General features: G+C 47.3%; 1 protein-coding gene across 10 annotated transcripts in view; it reads right to left on the bottom strand.

Annotated features, from left to right (window-relative positions):
- The window catches only part of B3GNTL1 (UDP-GlcNAc:betaGal beta-1,3-N-acetylglucosaminyltransferase like 1), a 48,231-nt gene extending 25,826 nt beyond the window's left edge, over window positions 1-22,405 (bottom strand). For 5 of the 10 annotated variants that reach the window (XR_003046433.1, XM_015589654.2, XM_015589655.2 and 2 more), the window contains exons 1-5: window positions 22,221-22,405; window positions 21,131-21,247; window positions 20,934-21,033; window positions 14,509-14,573; window positions 2,066-2,131 (exon numbers count right to left, since the gene is read on the bottom strand). Coding sequence is in view for 8 of the 10 variants with exons in the window: in XM_015589654.2 (XP_015445140.1) it covers window positions 2,066-2,131; window positions 14,509-14,573; window positions 20,934-21,033; window positions 21,131-21,247; window positions 22,221-22,250 (378 nt within the window). In the remaining 2 variants the exon portion in view is untranslated. Of the gene's footprint in view, window positions 1-2,065; window positions 2,132-13,828; window positions 13,909-14,508; window positions 14,574-20,933; window positions 21,034-21,130; window positions 21,248-22,220 lie in introns of those variants that run through there. The other 5 variants (XM_015589657.2, XM_015589660.2, XM_015589658.2 and 2 more) reach the window with 4 other exon arrangements.
- Window positions 22,406-22,417: the final 12 nt, after the last annotated feature.

Genomic DNA, 22,417 nt, shown 5'->3' with positions numbered 1-22,417 from the left:
GTAGGGAAAAACCCAGGCCCACAGTAAGCACCCCAGAGAGCTGCTCTGTTCTGGGAGGAGCAGGCAGAGGACACCTGGGTCTCCGCTGACACCCTGTGGGAGGCGGGGTTTGTGCAGGCACAGAGGGAGGGTGCGGCTTCTGCTGACCAGCAGGTGAGTTTAATGAGAGGTCAGTGAGAAAAGCTCTAGCTTAGAACTTGATGAAACCGTAAAAACGCAAGCCGACGTAGGTTTAACGAAGGCCACGACAACCGGCACAGTCTGCATTCTTCCCAAATCCCTCCCCACACCCAGATACCACGCCCGCTGGAGCCCGTGCCTGGACGGCTGCTCGGAGCACCCTGTGGGCGAGAGAACCGTGTCCCCTTCTTCAGTATGGAAGTGAAAAGCCTGAAAACATCTGAAAGTGCCTCTGCCCCAAAACGCCGCCACCAGTAACAGAATTCTGCGGACGTTTCGCCGTGGAACGGATTTTAAATGCCCGGAGACGGCGTGTGCGAGCCACGGAGGAGGCGGCACGTCACCCGGGACGACCCGCTCACCTGTGCGAAGGGGACTGGGCATGTGGCGCTCCTTCCACAGGACTACGGGCAGCAGGAGCAGGCGAAGGCTCAGACCGCTGGCCAGGCAGCCAGCGTGGCCGTCAGCGCCATCTGAGATTGGCCAGAACTAGCTGCTCCCGACTGCACGCAACGCGATGTCGTCACACCGTCCGTCCGTCCGTCCGTCCGTCCGTCCGTCAGGGATGGGAGGCCCCCGGCCTGGGAGCCCGCCCTCCACCGCGCTTCCCAACAACGGGACCACGCCATGGAAAACTGTTCTTGTATCTCAACCCTCCTGTCATGTCACTGAGAAAGAAATCCCGGTATCTCGGGAGGACGGTTTGGGGACCCCCACGGGGGACCTGGTGATGGCTGATGGCCAAGGTCCAGTCCGTGGCCCCGAAGCCGAGCCCACGACAGCTGTAACGCCTGCCACTTGGCCCCTCGAGGCAGCGCCCGGCGTGATGGCTGATTCTCCCCTGCTCCCGCCTCCTCCATCTCGTCACCCCACTGCACCCGAACACCACTGCCTGCACACGCGACGAACGTCGAGCACCGGCTAGTTACAGTATTTCACCTGAGACACAAACGACTGAGACGGGGCCCTGCTCCCGTGACTCCCAGGCCAGCAGGCAGCCCTAGCGGACAGCACCTTAGGGCGCCCGGAGAGCAGGGCGCGGGCACGCTGTGCGCCCTCAGGACAGAAATGGTCGTACGGAGTGAGGATGCAGATGGCTGCCGGCCCGGCCACACAGCACAGGGAGCCGTGGGAGCCTGACCCCAGGGCAGTGCAGGCCATGAGGCCAGAACAGTGGGCACCGGCGGCCACGGACGGCCTTCTGTGACCTGCCACAGCTCTGCACCACTGCGGCTGGCATGCAGTCCCCTCGGCCGTCAGGTGAGAGTGTGCCGACCCCGGGTGTCGGTGCCGCTTCCACCGGGAGGGACCAGAGGCTGGTGGAGGGGCAGGGGAAGGAGCTGTGCAGACAGAGCGCCCGTGCCCAGTGTGCGGGGAGGCCGTCCGGAGGACAGGCCTGCCTCTGGGCACCCCCGGAAGCGTCAGAAAGGGAGGCTCGTGGTCTGAGGTCACCTAGGTCAGGGCCCCCCCCACCTCCCGCCCCTGCCGGGCCGCACAGCAGGAGGTGAGCGGCTGGTCGGCTAGCGAACTGGTCCCTGGTGGCAAAAAGGTTGGGCGCCGCCGATCTAGGCAGTAGGAATGATGATTTTGAACTGCTGACACCACAGCTTTCAACCTGTGTTTTCATGTCCAAGGGGCACAGCTTCTAGAATGCTTCTTAAAACAAAATGGAATAAGACCAAAACCCTTTGTACCCATTCAAAAGTAACAGGTGCTGCCCCAAATGAGAGGCACATCTTCCTCCAAGGAAAACCCTTGCGTGTTTAGAGACACGCCTGCCAGTCATCCTCTGATGACAGTTTGTGGCAGCACTGCCCCGAAGAAGGCTCTGTGGCGGTCACTTCATCAAGGGCGGCAACGATGTGGACCCGGCATCAGCACTTACACTTGTTGGGTGCCGAACAGCAGCCTCGTACTGCAGCCTCACCCTCTGCGGCATCATCACGTCGTCCTGCAGGGAACAGCACACGCTTAGCTCACGTGAGCAACTGACGGACGAGGCCGGCAGAGGCAGATAACCCAACAGACCAGGGCAGGCACCTCGGACGCTACCCCGGGCACCAGACCCTGACAGTCGGTGATGACCCAGGCACAGCCTGGGGGTGGGAAATGCTGACTACGCAGCAAGAACTCCCCGACGCTTGCTTGCTTGCTCTGGGGACAGCCTGGCGCGTCCAGTGTGAAGAGACTGAGCCCCAAGACCCAGCGGCTCCACTCCTTGGGCAGTAAAAGAAGACGCCACAGACTTCACAGCAGCACAGACCTGGGAACAACCCACTGTCCACAGACGGAGTGGACAAACAACTTGTGGACGTTGCCACAATCAAGTACCATTCGGCAGTGGGACTAAATCACAGCTACAGACAATATAAATTTCACAGACATACTGCTGAGTAAGAGATGCAAAATCAAGCAGAATTGACCGTGTTATCTAAGAAACACACACATAATGCAAACAATAAAGAAAAGCATGAAAATTATAATCCCAAAAGTCGGAATCGTGGTGGTTTTGCAAGGGGAAGGGAGCAGCGTGTACTTTAAAGGTATCTGCCTCCTAATTAAGCTGTTTTGTGCATTTTTCTATAGATATATATTCTATCTCTCAATAAAAATAGTGCTTCAAGTTGACAGAACCATCAAAAAAGTTTCAATGTTTTATTTAAAGGTTTAAATGTACACAACAAAAGAACTAAAAATAATGTTGTTGGGAGGTATTGATCTTTAAACTGAGTTACGATGAAATGAAAGGCCTTCATCTGTATCTCCTATTTCTGCAAAATGGCCTTATGAGCACTGTGCTGATCAAACAACCTGAGAGCGGAAGCCGGAAGCCGGCACCTAACGTGAGGAGGCAGGGGAGGGAGGGGAGTGGAGGGAGGAGGAGGACAGGGCGAGGGCAGGGGTGAAGTCGGAACAGAAGGAGCCCAGGGTGGAAGAAACTCAGAACAGGAGGGGAAGAGGTGACCATGAACTCGGGCTGCCTGGCCCCCACCGGGAGCGCGCTCACAGGCATGTGCATGGCCAGCCAGGGCTGAGAACCTTAAAAAGGAAAGCAAGGATGGAGAGGGGCGGGGTGTGAGGAGGACAGAAAGAAGTTAGACCACGGGTCAGCCTATTTCACTTCCACAAGGGTACATCAAGACAGCGGGACAGAGACAATGGGGCGGGGGGCGGGGGGGGGACGCTCTCTGAAAGGGAGGGGCTGTTGATCAAATTCTTGCTGTGTGGCTCCTGTGTCTGGCTGCCTTGTGCAGAATTCTACAAATTTCCTAGGGTCACCTAAACCAGCCTTTAACTCCTGTGTCGGCTACGTGTGGGAAGGGGTAAGAGCCAACACACGGCCATAGGGGTATTTCCAGAAGAAAGCTGAGGAGGCTGCGGAAGCCACAGGTCAGGGTGGGAGCTAGTTTGCCGCCACAGTGTGACCGCCTCCGGGACCCTGTGAAGGCTCAGCGGCAGCAGCACAGCAAGCCCACTTACTCCCAGCCCAGGCGAGCGCTCGAAGAAGCACACCTCTGACCTCTAGCCCCATACTTCATCCACGGCACCCAGACATCCACTGGGAAGGGGCATCGCATGATTTTCCAGAACCTAGACCAGCCCACTTCCTGTACTTGGCTGGCCCTCAGAAATACCTGTAGAACACATGCAGCAGCTGCTCAAGACTGACCTTTCAGTTCATGCTACCACTTACAAGACACTCAACATACACTCTTCTTTTGGTAGTCATCAAAGTTCTGTAAGTAAGCTCGAGAGAAGTTCCCTGCCCATGATTTTCTACTTAGCTCGTACAAGCTAGAGCAGGGTCCAAACCATGGCGAAAATGCTTCCGCATTCCACTTGCAGGAATGATAGACTAGCTAACGGCAAACAAAGCAATTCTGCTCTGTTCAACTAAGGGAGCTGTATAAAATATTTTAAAAGTCTTAAAAGCAAGAGTTAACAGAATAGTAGAGAACTGCTGGGCCTAAATCTACGGAAAGATGAGAACCAAGAGGAAACACGCCTTTCCACCCCACGGCCCTCACTGATCCACAAGAGCGAGCTGAAACTCTAAGCTGTGGTTCTGACCACCCTCTGAGGCTGCACGAAATGGAAATCGGAGCCAGAGTCCACTCGAGATGTGAGGAGTCGGGGGCTGTTGGACCCACAAGGTTTTCTAGCTCAGGGTTACCTCCTCACGGTAAGAGCTGTACGAGATACACAGTGGGAAGCCGGCAGCCTCAGCTTCAAGGGTCACAAGGTCCCAGGATGGTGAGGCTTCCAGGGAGGGCAGGGGAGGGGTCGTTCCATATTCATGGGTCAGAAAACTCAACATTACGAGCAATTCTCCCCAAACTGACCTATAGATTTGATATGATCCAATCAAAATCTCAACTTTCTTTTTGCAGAAATCGACAAACAGATCCTAAGATTCATGTGGAAATACAAAAGATCCGGAATGGCTGTAACGCAAAAAGACATGAGATGGAGGATTTATACTTTCTGATTTCAAAACTCACTACCAAAAAGCTACAGTAGTGGCCTACAGATAAATACATGGATCAGTAAAAAAGAATGGAGAGTAGAGAAATAACCTTTGAAATCATGGTTGATTCAAGGCAATTAAATGGGAAAAGGACAGTCTAACAAACACTAGGACAAGTGGGTCACCATAAGGAAAAAGATGACGCAGACATCGCCACACGCAAAAAATTAATTCAAAGTAGTCACAGACTGAAATGCAAAAGCCAGAACTAAAAACTCTTTTAAAAACTTAGGAGCAAATCTTGGTGACCCTGAATTAACGAAAGAATTCTTAGATACGATAACAAAAGCACAAGTGATAAAAAGACAAATTTGACAAAACAGTATTCATCAAAAAATTCAGGTATAAATTTAATAAGTGACTGGGAAAAATACTTGCAAATCATATACTCAGCACCAGCCAGTGCTACCCTGAAGACACAATATCCTTCCTGACATTGACGATCTCTTAGCCAAGCTACAGAGACGAGTGCTGCTGTCATCAGCTGAGGGAGAGGTCCTGAAGGCAGTAATGACCAGTGACCACAGAGGGATGAAGGTCACAGTGGGGGGTGAGCCATTAAAATGGAGAGATAGCAATGACCCTTCTCTGAAGCATCCCCACCCCATCCGAGCACCCTTTCTCTGTCTTGGGGCATCCAGCATTTCTCCAGCTTTTAGAAGGGAATGTACCTAATCTTACTAAGGACGTATAGGAAAAAACCTACAGTTAACAAGACGTTTAACAGTGAAAGGTTTCAGTTCTCTCTTCTGAGATTGGGAAGGGGACAAGAACGCCCATTCTCGTGAATTCTATTTAACAAATTATGGAGACTTAAGTCAAGAAAAATAAAGAAAAGGATTATAAAGAGGGGAAGTGATTGTGTATATAAACAATCCAAGAGAAAATACAGAGAAATATTAGCATTAAAAGTGAGTTTAACAAGGTTTCTGGATACAAGATTGATAAAAGTTAATTTCTTTATCTCTGCAAAGTTTTAAATGATGCCCCTTATAACAGTATCGAAACACTAAGTAACTCTCATATATTGCTGGTGAGAATGTAAGATGGAGTAGCCACTTTGGAAAACACTCTGGCAATTCCTTAAAATGTTAAACATGGAGTTACTATACGACCCTGCAATTCCAAGCCTTGGTACACACCTAAGAGAGCAGAAAACGTTTATCTACACCCAAATTTGTAATGTTTATCTACACCAAAATTTGTACAGGAATGTTCACAGCAAGATTATTTATAAAAGCCAAAAAGTGGAAACGACCCAAACGTTCATGGAATGGCTAAATGGCAAAAAGATAGACACGATGTGGCCTCCACATGACGGGCTGTTAGGCAACAACATAAAGGAATAAAGTGGCACCAGGACCTTGAAAACATCGTGCTGAGTAAAAGGAGCCAGTCACAGGCCACATTTTGCATGATTCCATTTATAGGAAATGTCTGGAACAGACAAACCCACAGAGACAGAAAGACCAGTGGCTGCCGAGGGCTGGGGGGTTGGAACCCGGGAAGCGTGAGGAGTAACTAACTGCTACGGGGTATGGATGGGCGTTTTATTTTGTAGTGACGGAAATGGTCTAAAATTAGATGGTGGTGATGGTTGCACAGCATTGTGAATAAAGTAAAAACCACTGACTTGTATACTTTAATTGGGTGGATTTTATGTGAATTATATCTCAATAAAGCTGATAAAAATATTTTTTAAAAAATCAGATACCACAGTATTAATTTAACGAAGGACTGTAAGCTCTCTACTGTGAAAACTATACCCGGTTACTGAGATAACGTAAAGAAAACCTAAGTAAACTAACGGATGTATGTTCATTGTAAAGAAGTCCGTTCTCCCCTAATTCATCTATAGAACAAACAAATTCCAACTAAAATCCTCACAGGTTTTGTTAAAATCAAAAAAATGACTAACATTTATATAAAAATGCAAAAAGATTTTTTAAAATAGCCAAAAATACTGAAGTAGATGAACAAGTGAACTTACAGTATCAAATTACAATCTGCACGTAAGGCTACAGTGTGGCGTTGGCACAGACACCTCGCACAGGGAGACAGACGCTTGAGCAATAAGCATCCAAATAAATGTTCACATGTTGCGTCATCAGGGAACTGCAGACCAAAGCCACAGTGAGACACAACTCATGCACACCACGAAGGCTCAAATGGAAAAGACAGTTCCGAGTGTGGGCAAGAATACAGGCCTTAAACTCTCGTAAATTGCTGGTGGAAGTGTAAAATGGGTCATTCTCTTTCGAAAACAGTTTCCAAGATTCTCACTAAGTTAAACATGCATGTGTTATGTCACTTAGCAGTTCTGTCCCTGGATATGTACTCAAGAGAAATGAACACACATGTGCACAATGAGACCGCACAAATTTTCACAGCATCTTTACTCTTAACAGCCAAGTAGCAGAAACGCTGCCAATGTCCACCAAGGGATGACTTCACAGGCAAACAATCTGTAGTCTGTCCACACACTGGGATACACAACTCAGCAACGAGAAAAACAATTACTGAGTAAGCGATGATATGGATGAATCTCAAACACATCATGCTGAGCAAAAGAAGCCAACCACATGGGTGCATAGTGCATGATTCCATTTATATGAAGTTCTGTAACACAAAAAAAACTAACCAGGAGAACAGATCATTAGGTAATTAGATTACTATTTATAGAAATAAAACGCATACTTGCTTCAGGGACTAGGGGATGACTGCGAAAAGGCAGAAGGAAACTTCTGGGGCGAGGCAAACGTCCACGCCCTGACCGAGGGGTTCTACATGGATGTACACATTTGTCGGATTCATTGAATGCACACTTAATTGGGTCTATTTAATTACATGGAAATAATATTCAAGTTGAATTTTAAAATAGTGTCTCTAATAAAGTATACTGAATATTTACCAAAAAAATTTTAATCTGAATTCACTCCATGATGCTTTTTAAAAATATCATTACAGTCTGGGTTTACTGCATAAACTCCTTTGCGACAATACAAGACATATTAAGTATTACACAATATCATAATTCCCAAAGCACACTTTTCACTGTCATAAATCCCCTCTAGCACCCACCCATATGCATGTGATTTTTCTACAGCTTTAATAGCATGAAAACAAAAATAATTTACAACCAAACGTGCAAAATTCAAGTGTGCATTCTACTCTGCTGACAGCACCTCCAACAGAACCCTAAGCCCGGCGCATCCGTGCCCCGCCCCTCCCAGAGCCGCGCCCCCCGACCCTGGCTTCTCGCTCTGGGTTGAGGAAAGACTTCCTTTTAACTGGGGACGAGGTAAGGAACATCCCCTCCGAGAAGCAGCCCGAAGCTGGGCAGGAAGAGGGGGCACGCGGAGAAGCTGGGCTGGAGGGCACTGCCCCGACACGCCCCAGTTTTGAGCGGGATTGTGGTTTGCGCAGAGTGGACAGCGCCCCCTGTGGGCGCGATTCCCACGCAGCTTTCCTTACAACCTCCGCCCGCCCGCCGTCTCCAGCAGGTCCGAGCCCGAGCCCGGCTGCGGCCCCTCCAGGGCGGGGTCGCTGCCTTCATCCCCTTCCAGGTCGCAGGGACAGAGTGCTGTAGACGGAGGTCCCTGCTGCCACACAGCCCACGACTCAGGAGGACACAGGACCCCGCGCTGGAGAAGATGCGGATCCCGGGGAGGAGCTCAGGGCTCGGGGCGCCATGGAGGGAGCGTCCACCCGGGACGCGCACCACGCCCAGCGCCCACCCGCCCGTGAACGTGGGGAAACGCGGGCTCAGGTGGAGGTGACGCAGGGGCTACCCGGCACGGGGCCGGCTGGAAAGAAGCATTCTGAAGTGGTTACAGCAGGGTCACCGGTGAGCTCTGCATTTCCAACAGGCTGTCTCGCTGGCCACTGGGTTTCAGAACCAGCACTTTGGCGGAGCAGCGGAACAAACAGCCGGGCCACCCCCTTTCCTAAGCCTTAGGATGAAAACGCTCCATGCGAATAAAAAACATTTCCCAGGTTTACTGCTGTGGTGGGGGGGCGGGGTCAGGTGCTGGCTCCACCCCCAGAGCAGTTCAGGGCTGGCCCTTCAGGGCTCACGCCAGCCCTTTCCTCAGCGACCTTCTCGTTCCTCTGTGCAAGGAACCCCTTTCTGAACATGAGCCGGAAGAGTAGGGACCCGCTCTTCTTTCAGAGAACAAAAGTGGAACAGCCCACACAGATGTCCTCACCCGTGTGCAGGGCCCATCACGAGAGATCACCCACCCCTCCACCTGCCTCTCGGTGGATGCTGCTTGAGCCTTTTGGGAACAGTCACCCCTGAAGTCATGTGGCCCTGCTCCCGAGCCAGCTAAAACCCTCAAGTCTTGGGTCTGAAACACGAGCCCATACCTTTTTCCCAGGAAAGGGAAGAGAGGGGCTGCAGGGAGCGGGTGGTACGTGTCTTGGGGCAGGAGTGGTGGGTGGGCTGGGGGACAGCGGGCGGTGCTGGCCATCCCGACGGCCTGGGCTGCAAATGGCTAGGCTTTGGGGAACAGAAGTCTGCAACCCGCCAAACGTGTACCCCCATACCACACAGACATCAACACTTGCCTCAATCAGCTGACAAGTCTGTAAGACATTTTCTACAGAAAACACTGAGCTTTCTGTCAATTATTTATTTTAATGGAGGAGAATGTTTGTTTACCATGATAATTGTCGAAAACAGAATGCAACGTATGACTTTTTAAGACATAGAAAAGTACCTTTGATTTGAAAAACCTCAGTTCACTTCAGGTATAAACATATTGGCATGAAACCTGTATAAATTCGTGCGCCACTAGCTATGAGACAGGAGAAGTGACTCGAGGACAGCGAGGACAGCACCCTGCACTCTGCGTTCCCCGCCCCTCCGCTCCACTCCCCGGGCTCCAAGCCAGCCTGAAGGAGCATTCTACGCAAGTGCTCGGGGCCCTGCAAACCATCAAGACGGGGAAGTCCAGGAGCTGCAGGACGTTCTGGTCTGAGGAGGTGACAGACACGACACGCAGACAGAGCGGAGGTCACTGCCCTGGGCCGAGGGGCTGTCCTCCACGGGAAACACACAAGCGCTCGAGCTGCCGGCCCAGCACTGGCCGTGAGCACATAATTCTCTGTACTGTCCTTGCCACTTTTCTCTAAGTTTGAAAAAGAAAAATGAGTGGAAAGGCGCAAACACATCATGGGAAAAGGACGCTCACAGCCAGTGCTGGCCAAACTCGAGAGCGGGGAGCACAAGCCAAGACACGAGGAGGCACAGCCTCACTGCATCCACTGCAAACGGCTCCGAGCCCGCAACACCGAGTGCTGCGGGGGCACCGACACACGGGCCATCTCCGCGTCCCTCCTTGAGGTCAAGCTGCACGTCCCTGCAGCCTGGAACTGCACGCCCGGGTGTGACCCCAGAGGAAGTCTTCCACGCGTCCTACAGGAGACGCATGCGGGAAGTTCGCAGCGGCGCTTCCCACGAGAGCAATGTGCAAACAGCCCAAACGCCCCGGAGTAAGAGGTGTGAATAAACACAGTGTGCGCTCCACGGGGTGCTGTGCCACAGACCACATGAACGCACCGCAGACAGATCGGAAAGTCTGGAAATAAACCTACGCCGATAGGGCCACCTGATTTCCAACAAAAGTATCGGGGCTGTTCAATGGAAAAAAGAAAGTCTCTTCAACAGATATAACTGAATATCCGTAAGAGAAACACTAACCTTGATTCCTCCTTCATATAATACATAAAAATTAATGTGAGATGGGCAACAGAGCTAAATACGAAAGTACAAACTATAAACTACCAGCAGAAACATAAGAAAATAACTTCTCCTTCAGGGCAAGCAGAGATTATTTAGGAAAAAAAGGAACCATAAAAGTTAAAAATTATTAAACTTCATAAAAATTTAAAACTCCTCATCAAAAGACACCATTAAAATATAAAAAGGCAAGCCACATAATGGGAGAAAAAAATATATCTCTATCTATCTATCTATCTATCTATCTATCTGATAAAGGACTTGTATCTGTATAATATAATAAACTTTTACAACTTATTTATAATAAAAAAAACCAATTTTTAAAAAAAAATAGGCAAAAGATTTAAACAGACATTTCACAAAAGAATGGCCAATGAACCCATAAAAAGGTGCTCAGCATCACTTATCTATTGGGGAAATAGACTGAAAACTGAGATGAGACACACCTCACATCTGCTAGAATGGCTGAAACTAAGCCCCACGATGTCAATGCTGGGAAGAAGGTGGGGCACCGAGACTCACCCAGCAGCGGCTGGGAGGGGACGCATGTGACAGCAGAGTCTTTTAAGGTTAAACATACCCTCACCCTATGATTCATCAACTCTACCCCAAGAGAAAGGGAAATATACATCCACAAAAAACCTTCCATAAGAATGTTTGTGCAGCTTTTATTAAAACAACACAAACTAGAAACTGCCCAACGTCAGTAAACTGTAGAGTATAGAAATAGATCATGGTGTGAAAACACACACTGAATAATAAAAAGCCAGAGTGAACCACCAACACACAAATATCCTGACATCAACTACGCTGAGTGAAAAGCGAGTGCAAAAGCACACACTGTCCTAGTCCACGTCTGCGAACCGAGAACAGGCAGCCCTGGCGATGGGGTATGAGCACACCTGCGGTCTGTCTGCTCTCCAGAAGCAGCACAAGGGCCTTCTGTCCCCGACCGCAACCGCGGTGCTGGTTATGTGGATGAATACAGCTGTCAAAACATCAAACTGTTCACTCCGCACAGAGTTTTCACACTGAAATCTTGTGTATCACTATATAAATTTTACTTCAATTTTTAAAAACTGAGTGAACTATGTGACATGCAACAAAATAGATTTATCTTAGTAAAAAAAGTTTTAAAAGTTCCAAAATATTATATACAACTTTATACCCTTTTTATAAAGTTAAATACAAGTAAAGTTTTAAAATTAAGTCGTTCAGATATGCAGAGACCAGCAGTCCCCAACCTTTTTGGCACCAAGGACCGGTGCTCCCATGAGAATCTAGTGCCTGACGACCTGAGGCGGAGCTGAGGCGGAGATGCTGGCGCTGGGGAGCGGCTGCAAACACAGATGAAGCTTCGCTCGCTCACCTGCCGCTCACCTCCTGTGGTGCCGCCCGGTTCCTAACAGGCCGAAGACTGGTACCTGTCTGCAGCCGGGGATTGGGGGTATAGATACTAGCTGGTATAGATACCAAAAAGCTCAGTAGGGGTGGTGACGTGGCATTTGGCTGATGGTCACCGGAAGAGGGAGTCAGGGGGCAATGTGGTCAGACAATGGAGCAAATTCTAGTTCTGGACAGCAGGTTATTGGGTCCTTATAATGTTGTCAGAATGAATACACAGGTAGAGTCACGAACACTGAAGCAAACGGATGAAATGGAGCTCGCAGCCACGGAGGTGAGACTGTTCTGAACTGAGGACCATGACTGACTCAAGCCCGTGCTCCTGAGACCCTGGGATCTCAAATTAAAGAAGGAAAATTAGCCATGGAAACTAGAAAAAGAAACAGCAAGAACTAAGCAGCTGTGTTCAGAAGATAGGGGGCACCCTGCAGTGCTCATGCGAACACTGACCTCCACCGCAAACACTGTGGCTGCTCAAAGCTCACCAAGCTGTACTTGGCATTCCTCTTTGATTCGTTTCAACGGAACCCTGAGAACAATTCAAATTCCTGGTGTCGAGGGCAAGTCTCCATCGGTCAGACTTCTGCACCGCCATTTTTCTCCAACACTGAGACGCCCCGTCCCGGGAGTCTCCCTGTCTCCCCAGATCACCCTGTGACTCTAAGCACCCTCACCCACCTCCTTCCTCCCGATCTCTGAGACTGACCAGGCCAGGCACTGACTTGCTCTTTCTCTCCCGCCCCTAAACAGTAAGGGCCCCTTCGAGGACCTGGCTCTAGACCCTCCTCGGTCCTCCTCTGTCAGCGGTCAGTGGTGACTGTGCTGACTTCCAATTCTATTTAGGTGACTCCTGGGTTTGCAGCGCTCACCACCGTAATCTGGGCTCCATGTTTTCTAACACTCCTGCCGGACTTCACACATCTCTGTTATGCCTTTTCTTTCCTTCCTTTCAGCGAACAAAAAAGCAGCTCTGGAAGAGACCGCGGGCAGGAGAAGGTGGCTTGAGCATTTCTCTCCTCTTCTTCCAGGTCCAGCCCAAAATGGACACTAACTTCTCCAAGCTGGGACCTGCGTACCAGGGAGATCTTAAGATGCTAGGAAGTTGGGGATGTTCCAATCTACCACCAATCACCAACCATCAACTCAGATGTTGTCACTACTGCCACTAGAGAGAAACACACGATCATGATAAAGTATTTCAGAAAGAGCAACCTTAACAAAAAAAGACGACCACATCCCTTCACCCAGGGGCCATACAAAGCACAATTGTCAACATGGGTGGAGCTGTCTTTGGTGGAAACGGTCTGTTTGTTTACAGAAACGTGTGAAAACAAGCCCCAGAGCAGGACCTGAAAGATGACTGAAACAAGGGGGATGGCTGAGTGTCCTGCATAAGAAAACAGAGAAATCCGAGGGGTTTCAGTCTAAGAAAAAGGCAAGAGAGAAGATGAAAGAGACCAAAGCAGCAGGCTGGAAACCACAGCTCCTGTTGTGGTTCGTTTTCAAGAACGGGCTGTTTAACAGGCAACTCTACCTTGTCTGTTCACCCAGGCACACAGTGTCTCCAAACTCCTGCAGGTACCAAGACCTTGCTCACAGGTCACCTGTACTCAGGAGAGGCTGAGTCGGCGTGAGCTGTGAATTAATTCAGCACCAGCAGAAACTGAGCCCAAGCTGCCCTTGAGAAGGAGACTATCAGCCCCCCTAGGAATGCACAGAAGACTGGGAATGCTGCACCCCACTCAGAGGGAGGGGCCCGGGGCAGGCTGAGCACAGAGAAGTGTTCCCAAGTGTGCTTCGAAGCAGCTAAAAAGAAAACCCATCATTGAGCATACACTGTGTATGCGACCATGTGTTCTTTTTTCACCTATCATCATCGTTTGTCATGTTATTAGAAATTTTATAAGCCTTATAGTAATTCCCTCATTCAGATCTACCACAATGTATTTGTTAGTTCACTATTTCATACTAACTTGTTTCTCATTTTCCATCATAATAAAGAACGCTGAGGCTTCTTTGTACATAAATCTTTTTTTCAGAATTTCAGAAATACCTAAAAGTGAAATTTAAGAGTCAAAGGCATAAGCATTTTCAAAGTTCTTGATACAAAATGCAAAACGATGCTGCCAAAAGTATCATCTTCTTAGTTCATATTCTTAGTAACTACATTTTTAAAAAGCTTTGTTAACTCAGTTTTTAAAGGTAGTATCTCATTAATTTGTTTCATTGCAAATGAGTTAAATTTTTTTGTTTGTCATTTGCACGTCCGCCTTCATTTAGTTCCCACTCCTTTCTTTTCCATTTATCTAGCACCTATTTTTTTTGCTCATCATCTTATGTGAATCATTTATATTTAAGGCTATCCATCTTTTTTAAGTACTGTATTTGTCAACATTTTCCCAGTTTATCTGTATGTCTGTTCATATGGTTCTGTGCTATGCAATTTTGCTTTCTCACGTAACCTTAATTATCAAACTTAATTAACTCATAAGTGCTATGGTAGTTAGGCAGCAATCTATCACCCTCAACTTCTAAGTCTGATCGTAATATATCAGAATAATGATTTTTCAAGAACCACACTGAAATGTAAGATCGTTTAATTACCGAACCAACGTACATACATACACTTTAAATAAAACGAGGGGTCACTCACCGAGTCCAGGAAGCAAAGGTAGGGCCCTGAGCTCTGTGCTACTGCCTGGTTTTTAGAATATCCAACTGTTTAGAAAAGAAAGAGAGAAGTTCTTTTACAATTCGATTTTCAATAGTATTCTCTTCCATAAAACTTCATGGAATACATACTATAAGAAAGAAACATTCTGCACTATCGAGTGGAAAATCAGGTCAGTTTTTAACGGAATGAAAAGGAAGAAGACGACATCATAGTTAGTGGCTGACACAATAACACGGTGGAAAGACACGAAGAGCCCACCTGGCCCAGCACACGCGAGGACGAGCTCGCTGGACGAAAGCGAAGTTGCAGCCTTCATTGAGCACGGCACTAACCTAAGCCCTGGGGAACATGTTTTAAAAAACAAAATCAAAATGTCCCTGAATGGAAGTGCCTGAGCAGATTCTGGCAGGAAGGCTTTCTATAACGTCTCTGCTCCTAAGAGTCACAGTGTGGTCCCCTGGCGGACGCGTGTCACGCACACGTGCGACCGCTGGTAAAGGCTCACTGAGCGAGACGGGCAGTGATGAGAACAGCCCCGCACGTGGGCGCATCCGAACGTGCGCGCGCCGTGACCGAGCACTCCAGTGGGGCGAGGGCCCACAGAACACCACACGGCCGCCAAGACGGGACCCCGTAAGGACCCCGCTGGGCACAGGCGCGGACGCTCTGTGCTGATGCTGGCACAGTACGAGGGCAGCCGGCGCCTCTGTGCCGCTGGGACTCAACAGTGGGTGCCCCGGGGGAAAGGGTGCAACTGCAGGGTCACGGGGGCTTCGGGGGGCTGCTGTGGTTACACGCCGTGTTCAGTTGGTGAGAACAGAGCTGCACAGTTTTGACAGGTGTACTTCTCTGCATGGATATATTTTAATACCTGTCTTCGAAACCCTTGCCTTCAAAGAAATCACGACAGAGTGGGTTAGGAGTGAAACGGCGACCTGTGGCTCACTGCAAATGGAAACCGCGGGGCTTATGAAGAGGGGGCGCCGTCGTGGAGGGGCGGGGGGCTGGAAGCCAGCAGAATTTAAGAGGAGAGAAAGCCGTGCGGAGCACACACGTCCTGCGTGAGGACTGAGGGCGACGGGCGGTGTGCGCCCAGGCTGCAGAAGGCAGGTAGCACGGGCTGGCTTCTGCAGGGACTGACTGTCGGGCTGAGGGGACAGGGCCTTCCTGGAGAGGTTTCCGAACAGGGCATGGCGTCCAGAAACTAACACCACGCAAGCTCAGCCTGGATGCTGAGGGCAGGGCAGCCCGGAGGAGGCATTTAGCCCAAAAAGAAGGGGCTGAGAGACTTTGAGGGGCAGGATGCCCACTGTCCCTAGGAAGAGGCTGCAGACACACCTGAACTGTGTTAAACAGACAGTTTCAGATTTGGTGCCACGGAGAAAGGTCAAAGCAAAACAGATGTGTGCAGACTTAACAGGGTAAGTCCATCTAGTCCTCAAGGCCAAGGCAAACTGGAGAAGGCTGTCGGTCCCCGGGGACACCAGCAAAGCCTGCTGGTTTCAGGCCACAGCAAGGCACCCCCTGGTTTGCTGCTATAAGGAAAGCACCCCTCCAAGGTAGGGGAGAGACGGTGGGTCCCTCCTGTCACTCAGCCCCTCTCTGGAGCACCGAGGTCAACCACACTGCAACAAAGGACACTCATCCGCCCTCACTCAGGTCATCAAAGGCTGTGACCCAGAGCAGTGCCCTTTCACACAGGTAGCAGCTTAATTTCTAGGATTAATCCTCGAGCTTAACCGACCCACGTCCGTTAGCAGAATGGTCCCAGATTTCAACAAACCACAGGTACGACACCACAGAGAAGGAAAAGCACCAAGGGAGGCAGATGCCCGACTCCTGACCCCTGGGAATGGGTTAGCAGCCATCACCGAAACAGCTGTCGCTCAATCTCCATCGTCACCGCAAAGCAAGGCGAGCCCAGAGAAAGACCTCATGGCAGCCGAAACCAAGGGGCTGCATGTGGAAAAGAAAAGAGGCTTTCCACGGCCACGTTTAAATCAGCAGGAGTTCTGTTTAAAAAGTTACTTGTTAGAGTTAGGGCTTAGAAGGGGAAAAGTCGAAACCAAGGGTTTGGGTGATGAGGGAGAACGTTGCCCTCTGAGGAGGCTGAAGTTTCCCACAACGAGTCTTCTGTTTGGCAGAGACAAGGAATTTGCTTTAATATCATTGCCTTGAAGAAAGTCAAATGTTTGTGCCAGGGCCTGATGTTTGGGGAGGCCTGACCCTTTGTGAGGGAAGCCGGTTGTCATGGTCACAGCAGGAAAAACTCAGGCCTCAGTGTGACATCAACATTCCTTACTCCTGGAGAGAAGAGGGTGGGATTGTGCTTTATTTTGATTTGAGCACGTGACCACATTATTAAGAAATGTTTTGCTCTATTGTAATATAAAATAATGGTAAATGAATCTTAATCCAAGTGAAATAACCCAGCACTCCTGAAAATAGACACTTTAGATCTATGTTACCCAAGTCGATACGGCTTTCCACGGCCACGTTTAAATCAGCAGGAGTTCTGTTTAAAAAGTTACTTGTTAGAGTTAGGGCTTAGAAGGGGAAAAGTCGAAACCAAGGGTTTGGGTGATGAGGGAGAACGTTGCCCTCTGAGGAGGCTGAAGTTTCCCACAACGAGTCTTCTGTTTGGCAGAGACAAGGAATTTGCTTTAATATCATTGCCTTGAAGAAAGTCAAATGTTTGTGCCAGGGCCTGATGTTTGGGGAGGCCTGACCCTTTGTGAGGGAAGCCGGTTGTCATGGTCACAGCAGGAAAAACTCAGGCCTCAGTGTGACATCAACATTCCTTACTCCTGGAGAGAAGAGGGTGGGATTGTGCTTTATTTTGATTTGAGCACGTGACCACATTATTAAGAAATGTTTTGCTCTATTGTAATATAAAATAATGGTAAATGAATCTTAATCCAAGTGAAATAACCCAGCACTCCTGAAAATAGACACTTTAGATCTATGTTACCCAAGTCGATACGACTTTTCCTATTTAAGAAAATATTGTTATAGGAAAATATGTCCTTTCACATATATCAGATTAACATCATTTCATTAATGCATAATGCAGGATCCTCATGAACTTGCCTTTCCCACCTTCAAAGAGGCAGCAGGATGCTTCCATTTCTGCATAATATTACAGCTCATTTTTGTTATTGATAAAATACATACAAATGTGATACGCCTCAAGTTATATCTAATCCATAAAAAGTATTTTACAAAAGACAACACTTGATTTTAAAATGGAGATTAGACACACAATCACAACAGTAACACAATGCCTTCAAATTATTTCATTTGACTATGGAAAATGGAAAGCATCTTAATTAAAGAGTATTTTAAAAGGATACTCACACTAGTTTCAAAAACCACAATTTGTCTTTACACATTTCAGAAGCAAGTTGAAATGTTTTACGACAACTGATTTATAGAAATTTTTAATTATAAAAGATAGATAAAGGAAATTTAAAAAGACCTAAGTCAATAGAAAGACATTGTGTGTTCATGGATTGGAAGAATTAATATTATTAAAATGACAATACTCCACAAGAACTACAGATTTGATGCAATCCCTATCAAAGTCACAATGGTCTTTTTTGCAGAAATGGAAAACTGATCTTAAAATTCATATAAAATTGCAAAGGATTCCAAATTACCACAACAATTTTTTAAAAAAAAAAGTTGGAAGAATCACGCATCCCAATATTAAGACTTATCACAAAGCTACAGTAATACAAACAGTGTAGTATTGGCATGAGAACAGAGTCCAGAAATGAACCCATATGTTTATGGTCAACTGATTTTCAACAAGGGTAGCGAGACTTTGAATGGAGGAAAAACAGTTTTTTAAACAAATGATGCTGGGCCAATATGTACAAAAATTAGTTCAAAATGGATCAAAGACCTACATATAAGAGCTCAAACTATAAGACTCTTTATAGAAAACAGGTAAATCTCTATGACCTTGATGTGGCAATGGTTTCTAAATATGACACCAAAAACACATGTGGGAAAAAAAATTGGATTTCATCATAATTATAACACTTGTGCATTACAGGATATCTTCAAGAGAGTGAAAAGACAACACACAGAATGGGAGAAATTATTCACAAATCATATATCTGATAAAGATCTAGTATCTAAAATATATAAAGAGCTTCTTTAACGCAACAAGAAAAAGACTAACAACCTGATGAAAAATAGGCAGAGCACTAAAATAGTTCTTCTTTGGAGACACTTCTCCAAAGAAGATGTACAAATGGCCAACGAGCACATTCAAAGAGGCTCAATATCATTAGTCAGTAGGGAAATGCAAATCAAAATTACAATGAGAAACCACTTCACACCCACTAGGAAGGCTGTTAAAAACAACAACAACAACAAAACCCCAAAAATCAGAAAATAAGAAGTGTTGGTGAGGATAAAGAGACATTGGAATAGTGGCAATATGAAACAGTCCAGCTGCTGTGCTTCCTTGCTGTGTTAAACATAAAATTACGATATGACCCAGCAATTCGACTCCAAGGTATACACTCAAAAGAAAGTAAGGACCAGTGCTCAAACAAAACTCTGTATGCAAAAGTTCATACAAGCGCTACTCGCGACAGCCCAAAGATGGAACAACCCAAATGCCCATCAACTGATGAATGGATGAACAAAGCACAGTGCACCTCTACAACTGAATATTATTCTCTCATAAAAAGCAGTGAAGTAGTGATGTCAGCTATACCATGACCCTTAGAAACGAACGCTAAATGAAAGAAGCCAGTCACAAGAGCACATATTACATGTCCTCCAGAACAGGCAAATCCTCAGACAGAAAGCAGATTCGTGGCTGTGCAGCGCCGGGAAAAAGGACGTGGAGGGTGGTAACTCAAGGACACAGGGCTCCTTTCTGAGGCGATGAAAACATCCTGAAACTAACTGTGGTGGTGGCCGCACACACCTGTGGATCCACTGAAAACCGCTCGACCGTGTCCTTTGCTGGGTGAATTGTATGGCATGTGAATCACATCTCAATAAAGCTGTTACAAAAACATTTGATTAATCAAAGAAAGATAAAAAGGAAAAGGGAATAAAGAATAGACACAACTAATATAAAACTAATAGCAAGAAGATGAACTCAAACCTCACTATATCAGTAATCTCATTAAATGCGACTAGTGTAAACATCCCAGTTAAAAGGCAGAGATTGTCAGATTGGATAAAAGAGTAAAATCCATACAACTGTCTGTAAGAATCTACAAGGGAGGGGACCCTTTAAATATAAAGACACAAAGCGGTTAAAAGTAAAAAGAATGTAAAAGGTATAGTATGCTAATACCAGTCAAAATAAAACACAAGCAGTTATATCACTATCGAACAAAGGTTTCAGAGCAAAAATATTACCAGAGATAAGGAAGGTTTTTCATAATGCTGAAGGGCTCAATTCTTCACAACAGTCCTAAATGTTAACGGTTTAAAAATACACGAAGCAAAAACCGATAGAACTAGAAAGAGGAACAGACAAATCTGGAATCAGATTTCAATACCCCTCTCAATACCTGATAGAACAAGAAGACCTCAAATCAAGGTCCCTACCTCGACCTGATTCACATTCACAGAAAACTACCCAACACTAGCAGATCCCAACCTTCTCAAGGGCACATGGAATATTTGACAAGATAGGCTATAGCCTGGGCCTTAAAACAAATCTTACTAAGTTTAAAAGATTCGAGCCAAAGTATGTGTTCTCTTACTACAGAAGAACTAAATTAGAAATCAATAGCAAAAAGATACACAGAAAATTCCTCAAATATTAGGAAACTAAGTAACATACTTCTAAATAACCCATAAAGCAAGAAATCAAAAAGGAAATTAGAAACCACTTTGAATGAAAATGAAAACATAACATATCAGAATTTGTGGGATGTTGCTATAGCAACAGAGAAGAACTCATCACATAATGCCTATGTTAGAAAAGAAACAACCTCAGCTTCCACCTTAAGAATTAGAAAAAAACCAAGTTAAACCCAAAGTAAGCAGAAGAAATAACCCATATCAGAGTGTAAGTAGAAGAGACAAATCCATGAAACCAAAAGCTGGTTCTTTTCTTTAAAAAAACTGGACAAAAATAAATCTAATGTCACAAAAAAAGAATTTTAAGAAGTGGGTGACTAATAATAATCACGTACACCTGAAAGAAAAACACCGACGGCTTTTTGTCAGGCTGAGTGAAGAGTGAGTAATGGTATTATATAAATCCTTAACGAAGAGTAAGGAATTTAGGTCTAGTAGGTGTGTAAAAAGCGACAAACTCAAGTGTTACTCAGGATTTGAGCAACACGAACCCATTTAAGTTCACAAGGTGATAAGAAACCATCCTCATCCCCACGGCTGAATAAGCCAAGCCTGTTACCCACCTCCTCGCGGAGCGGGGGAGCTGTGCCCTCCAATGACCACGAGGATACCAGAATCTTCCAACTTCACTTTCCATTTTTCAATGATAGTCATGGACTTGTCCTGAAAGTGAGAACGTTGCAGGTCAGCAAACTCCCCACGGGGCCTTCCAGTGTGACTTACACTAGGGCTGAATCGCCAGCAGGAAGCTCATGGATACCTTACTGGCGTCATTAAAAACGGAGAGCTCCATGGAGCCTTCGAAGTCCTGTTGCCAAACAGACCTCAAGCACTCGTCCAGCCAGGGCTCAGCATCATGGACTGGGAGGATCACAGACTGGGATTCAAAAAAAATGGGTTAACACACACATGTGACAACTGAACTCCCCTTCCTCTGCTTCAACTGCCATTCGCACACGCTCATTCCCCCGCAAGGCCCGATTTACAGAACGACCCAGAGTCAGGCCTCCAGACAATGTGCAAGGTGTCTATGCCTCCTTTCCAAGCTCTTAGTGTCCTTTCACTCCATAAGATTTACTATGTCTTAGATTTCCCTGAATCGGTCTTTTGGATGCTTCTGAAAAGGAAACAAAAATCTGAGGCATCAAAAATTTTCCTAATTCAATGGCAAATTCATGTGTTTTCCTATCACTGGTCAGAAACACCATCGTTTTCATTGAAACAAGCATCTGCGGATCTTCCAACCCACTAATGAAAATCACTGGTTGGTCCATTTCTTGATAGGATAACCATTTTCAGTAAACCATGATGTTGGAGAAAATGTAGCCCCTACACATGCTTTATCAAAGCATGGGGGGGCGGGTGCTGTGACAAAGGGAGGTGACCTCCATCTCTTTTCCTTCGCCCTAGTTTGTTGCGGTTTGGCACTGTCCTTTTCTCATCGCAGATAAAACAAAAATTTTCTCAAGTGTCTGGAGTAAAACCAGGAACCTGACTGCCAACAAAACAGGAACTGGTTACAGGAACTGTCCTCATTCTGCAATTTACCGCAGTAAGCGATACAGACTACCCAAAGGTGTGGATGTCCCGACCCTCGAGTTTGCACTTAGCGAGTGGACAGGTCCCTAACGGGAGGAGGGACTAGCATCACCCGGGAGAGCGCACGTGCGCGCGCACCTGCACACGGAGTTTCGCGCCCACGCCGGCTGCAGACAGGCGTCGCGGCTCGGCGGAGGCTCCCAACGCACCCCAGGCGCGCGCGTGCTCCGAGGGGCCCACGGCACCCCGACGCCCCTTCCGGAACTGGCGTCAGCCACAAAAGCAGTCCCCCTGTTTACTTACGCATGTACCTTAGAGTTATTTTTTAAAGGAAAGAGCATTTTTACTGTTCTCAGGACCTACAACACTTAGTTCATGCGACTTTCGGTCAAAGACGGGCCCTGAGGGACCCCGTCCGCGCTCCGGCCGGACCTGGATTAGGGGGCGGAGACCCTCGAGGGGCGCGGGGCGGAGGTGGGGAGCGGGGCGGAGGCGAGGGGGCTGCGGG

This window comes from Pteropus alecto, unplaced genomic scaffold (assembly GCF_000325575.1).
Source record: "Pteropus alecto unplaced genomic scaffold, ASM32557v1 scaffold134, whole genome shotgun sequence".
NCBI classification, from domain to species: domain Eukaryota; kingdom Metazoa; phylum Chordata; class Mammalia; order Chiroptera; family Pteropodidae; genus Pteropus; species Pteropus alecto.
This window is presented reverse-complemented; position numbering and strand designations above follow the sequence as displayed.